At 31.2% G+C, this 5740-nt stretch overlaps 2 protein-coding genes across 2 annotated transcripts in view; both read left to right on the top strand.

Moving 5' to 3' along the window:
• The window catches only part of LOC117109891 (PHD finger protein 24-like), a 15513-nt gene extending 11703 nt beyond the window's left edge, over window positions 1–3810 (top strand). Inside the window, exon 7 of the mRNA XM_033252349.1 lies at window positions 81–3810. Within this exon, the coding sequence (XP_033108240.1) occupies window positions 81–189 (109 nt within the window). The 3' untranslated portion in view covers window positions 190–3810. The remainder of the gene's footprint in view (window positions 1–80) is intronic.
• Window positions 3811–5553: 1743 nt separating this feature from the next.
• Window positions 5554–5740, top strand: part of LOC117109858 (carbohydrate sulfotransferase 15-like) — an 8249-nt gene continuing 8062 nt past the window's right edge. Inside the window, exon 1 of the mRNA XM_033252304.1 lies at window positions 5554–5685. Coding sequence (XP_033108195.1) covers window positions 5554–5685 — 132 coding nt within the window. The remainder of the gene's footprint in view (window positions 5686–5740) is intronic.

The following is a 5740-nucleotide window of genomic DNA, read 5'->3' as shown; positions in this document are numbered from 1 at the left end:
ATGTCTATATATATATATATATGTATATATATATATATATATACATATTGTTAATTTGCATGTTTTCTTTCTTATTACAGTGCAGTTTCGTGGGAGGAATATTTGAAGGAACAAGCGTTGTACGTCATCGCCGCGCGTCCCAACGTTGGTCCAATAGAATTGAAGAATAAACCATTTACTAAATTCTGATATTCAATACGGTACTTTATATTGCGAATGAGCTAGGATTATTACGGTTTTAAAAGCTGTCGATTGCACGAAGTTTTTATATTATTTTATAAGCATAGGCCTTAAAAATTCAATAATTATTATGTATAATATATTTACGACTGTATCACCGGCTAACTAAACATATACCTTGTTTTTAAACATTACTGTATTATACTTCTGTAATTTATTACTCTTATTGAGTTTTATGCAAGATATTTAGCGCACCGAATTGATTCGTTGTCTTATATTTTAGGTCGATGAATGCAGAGCTAGGCCCACCCAACAATAGTGTGTTAGGTGAAAATCCTACTGACTAATAAAAAAAATCAGAAATTTGTACCAAGCGACGTGCGACGTGCTAGTGTGTTTCTCTCGATAATGATATTATCTCGATTATTTCTCTCGATTATTGATTTGATTTGTGAAAATATACACGATAAATCGTGCTAGTATGAAAACTTCTCATATCTTTTATTTTCTATATGAACAATTGCTTTTTGGGTCCGCTCAAGGCGTTTAGAACGGACTTGCAGGAAATTTTGTACACATAAACTAGAGGTGATTTTCAATAAACGTTTTTTTTTTTTTTAAAGTTGGACCACAGGGTTCCCCCTACACGTACAAAACAAAACAGGGGTTCCAGCAAGTACTGTACTTTACTGCCATTACCACTAATACGGCATGTCGCATGGATGGCGAGATCGGTTAATGATGTGGTAAACAAAACTTTAGTTGTGAGTTCGAATCGCGTCTTGGTATTCAATTGGTTTTTTTTTTTTCAATTTTAAGAAATTTAATTTTTTTAAATGTTTTTTTTCTCTTTTGTGTGGGTAGCACACCTTTATTCAAAAAACCAAGTCATATTCAAATCATATACACACAGCACATGCACACATACATATAGGCTTAATACCCTTTTAAAGATTGTTATACAGTATAGTGTTTTGACAACATATTCGCTATGAATTATAATTGGTTAATAATGTGTTTCCATTTGTCATTTCCTTTTTTTTTTGTTTTTATACAAGTCATATTAAATTATAGATTTTAATTCAATTGTAAAATACATCCAGATGTCCTTACATACAGGTTTATTTAGCTCTTGAAGAATTTTTTGCTTATAAATTGTGTACATCGAAATATCATTAATAATGTTAATGTTACTACCTAAGACAATGTCTTTGTGCGTAATTGTTGGTTTATGTACAAATCTAATTAAATGATGCACATATTTCCATATAGACTGAAAAGCAATTAAAGAACATATGTTCATCATCTTCAATGTCATCACACTTAGAGCATAAGTCAGATTCTTTTAGTTTCCAATAATATAACCTTTTGTTTGTAGGAATAATTTTATGTAAAAACTTAAAATTAAAATTTGAATATTAAAATTATTTACATTTTTAACCTTTCGAAGCCATATAGTTTCCCATTCAATCATTTCTCCACTAGTTCATTCATTTTCCCATTTAACTTGTGCAACAGGACAAATGAAATGAGATTCAATGAAACAACAATATATATTTTTAGATTTCATTTTTGTGATATCTTGTATATTATTAATACCAATCTGATAGTTTACTTTGACATCAACATTTTCTTTTATAATTTGAACCCATTCAGTTGGGACAGCGTTAATAAGTGAACCATATTCACATAGCCAGTTACTCTTATTTTTTTTTATTTTTTTTTATTTATTTAAGATTTCCTTGGACGTCAACATCCTGTTGTTATTGATAATATCTTTTATTTTGACAAAACCAGATGCAATCCAGTTTTTATTAGATGACTGCTGGTTAAACGTTATACACTTATTTCCCCAAAGGTTCTGTTCTATAACATCATTGTAATCGACAACTTCAGTTTAATATTACAAGCATTATATTCGGCAGTGGCCTTGAGTACATTTAAATAAAAAGAAGGTAGAATCCTATCCAAAGAATATTGTCTTATTTTAACGTTTGACATAGTAAAGATAACATCTACTGTACAAACCTTATTGAAATAGTATAATGGAAGTATCTTCCACTTCGCAATATCTTTTTCAAGAAGTTTTCTCGCCCAGCTTATTTTCAGAGCTTTATATTTTAGAAGAAGATCAGGCATATACCACCATTTTTAGGTAAACCAATTTGTCATTTTGTACAAATGAACATTCTAAATAATATTTGTTTTGTACAAATAAACATCCTAATTATTTAAACATTTCTATCTTAGTTGCTCTTCGAAAAAACCCAATATAATAACTTGCGCCTGTACCGTATTTTAGCGTGGAAGAACGCGCACAGGGACGGATTCAGTAGGGGGAATTGCCAGGCCTTTATGATAGGATGTCATAACCTGAACGTTAATTAATTGAACGACGAAGAGCAACTTAAATTAGGCTATGTAATGTGTAACCTTGGTGAAACTGAAGACGAATATAATTTATTTTTAATCTGCCCCGCGTATAAAATAGAAAGGGAGTCTTCCACCTTATTTCTGGACTAATCCAGCACCTTGACTGATTAACTTGCTATGTTTGTCACTCCCCAAGGACATAAGCTATGGAGTAGATAGGTGCTTTTTTGTGGTGTCGACCCTATATACTACCTTAGTTGTAGGGGTGTTTTGTAACCCATATTAATGTTTTTATAATACTATATTTGTGTAATTATTAACTATATCTTACATATTGTTCATTTAATTTACCATTATTCATAATTGATGTGATAATTCTACTGATATGTTTAGAGGCTGTTTCTGGAATTTAGCATTGTTTTATCTGTTTTTAATCGGACCTCTTGGTACACTGGAAATGTTCGAAGTACAGTATTCTTTATTAAGATTAAGATGACTTTAGATTGCTCGACCCGACAGATGCCATATAGTCAAAGTAAGATTAATTTTATATTGTTAGGAATCTAAACATAATAATATAACCTAAATACTAGTTTTACATATTATCTCAAGAATTTTTTTCACCCACCTTTATTTCTTTCATTTTATTTTTTTCTGTCATTAGAGACATAAGCATAACAGAGAACATGAGAAATTAAAAGTCAATTGCACTGAAAAAGGGGTCAGTCGCTATGGCTGACTAGAAATTACTTTTATTTTCTAATTTTTTAATATTTTCAAAAATGTTACTTTATAATGATCTTTTTATTTATTATAAATACACAAATACATATATACATACTTATACATACGTGCGCATGCACATACTTACACGTATATGAATATATAAACATTCTCAAAAACAATCGTGCATAGGAATATATACACGCATCATCATCAAATACACATACATATACAATTTGTTGTTATCTCAAGAATTAATTTTAGAGTTCTTAGACATAGTATCTTGATTTACCGATGCACTATAATTACATTATGGGCCTAATGTTTATCATGTGATCCGACTATACAGTAATAGAATATGAAATAGCCATATATTGTGTCATACAACGTTGATCATTATTACATTAATTGCAGCATAATTATTGTACCAGTTTTATATTATCTAACATTGACCTAATTGTAAAATTATTGTCATGTTGCTTTATGGGTTTGTTTCAGTTCATCGCATGAATAAAATATTTTTGGAAACCATAATTGTCGCCATTGTATTTATTATTGTGGTTGACGCTAACTGGCAGTTAAGCTACACACCAAGTTACGCTTTACTGAAACCAGTACAAGAATAATATTTATATAGTCAGTAGACAATTAGTTCTACTTCTCGTAGGAGTGCATTTGAATAGCTTGGTGATTGTGTTGCCTGCAGTCCGATCAGTTTATTTTCTCACAACGTTACTTTAATTATATTTGCTGGCCGACTTGAACAATTTTTTGAACAGCGGTGAGCCAGAGACTTCTCACACTTTAGCAATCGGTGTTAAAGATGTGCTGTCCCTTAAAAATGACCAAAATCATAAAAAAAAAATCATTTTTAAATTAACTTGCTCATTTTGCAGTAACATACAAATAATTACCTTGAGCATAGAAATTATTAAATTTAAAAAAAATGTGTTCCCTGATTTTTTAACTGGATAATTATAGGCCTGATAAAGATAATAAAACACTTCCAGTGACTGAAAGTGTTTCTATCATTTTTTCGCTGTAAAAATGATGGTTTTTATGGGTAAGCATTTTTTAAATACACTAATTTCTATGTTCAAGCTGATAATTTTTATGTTACTTCAAAATGGGCAAGCAAATTTCAAAAATGATTTTTATGATTTTTTTTGTTTGTTTTTGCAAGGGACAGTACATCTTTAAATATGTAAAAATATGTTGATATAGAAAGCAAGAACCGATCAAAATTGTTAATTAGATGTCATTTAGTAGATTAACTTTCGCCCCCTAAAGTCAGTATTGATTGATGAGGCCCAGACACGCCAGCTGCTGCTATTTGGCGGTCATCTTGTCATGGTACACCGTCCTGCACACTGATCATTCAAAAACCATGAAGGTAAGTTGATTAACGTCAGTTTTTTCAGACTAAATATTTTAGTATTAAAAATAGGGATATTTAATAGGGCATAATCCTTTCTTCAGCTCTGGGGCCACTACACTATGACAGGATGAAAAACTCATTCATATGAAGATTGTTAAAATATAAACGCATTCCAAATTATGAATCGCAAGTAGACCTAATGAAACATATGTTAAATGAATGAAATAGGCCTACCTCTGAACATTATTGATTCATGTTATATTAATGTTTATATAGGGGCATATATAAAGTTTTGGTTTACTTAAAAGAGTGTTCAGCCGAACCACAGAAACCTCCCGGGTTACAGGCCTGAGTTATCATAGGTACATAAAGCATATAATGTCATAAATTATTAGCATTTATAAATGTTTTTCATTTTTTTTCTATCGATTCAAGAGCCAATGTAAACAAGCATTATTACTACTTTTCCTGCCAACATGTATTCTGTACATACGGGTTATGTATTTTTCGAAAAGAAATCCGACATATCCAATTTACAATCGGGACAACGACGTATCATTGGCGGGACACGGAAACGGGCCGGTCACATCACTGAGAGTTCCAGAATTCAAAGAAGAATTCCTACACGGTCTTATTGGAAAACCACAAACAGTAGAATACAAAAACAGAATACCTAGTACGCGTATGACGACTAAATATATTAATATTAGTGATTTTATAGAAAATATACTGATAGACGAAAGTGAAGACAAAACAAATTCATTGAATGTTCTTGATGAAAGTATGGAGAATATAATCAACGATCATTATCCCTAATAGTAAACAGAGGGGAGAAAGAGGCAAAGCACAACAATATCAACGAATATTTACACAAAGGCCTGCAATACAAGCCTGCAATAATGGATGTAAATTTGGAAAGTGTTTTGGATGGTCTCGTTAATGTCTCGACTGGCTTCGTTCATTCGGATGAGCTCGTTGTAAGTTGGAATAAACGAAACTTTTCAAAGACAATGGAAACATTAGCCGGAGTAGTAAGTACAGTATTGGTTCTTTTCCTTCACATCTATCATCAGCTTCAATTCATAT

This window comes from Anneissia japonica, unplaced genomic scaffold (assembly GCF_011630105.1).
Source record: "Anneissia japonica isolate Jap-2015-1 unplaced genomic scaffold, ASM1163010v1 scaffold585_len4108843_cov191, whole genome shotgun sequence".
Classification (NCBI taxonomy): Eukaryota; Metazoa; Echinodermata; class Crinoidea; order Comatulida; family Comatulidae; genus Anneissia; species Anneissia japonica.
This window is presented reverse-complemented; position numbering and strand designations above follow the sequence as displayed.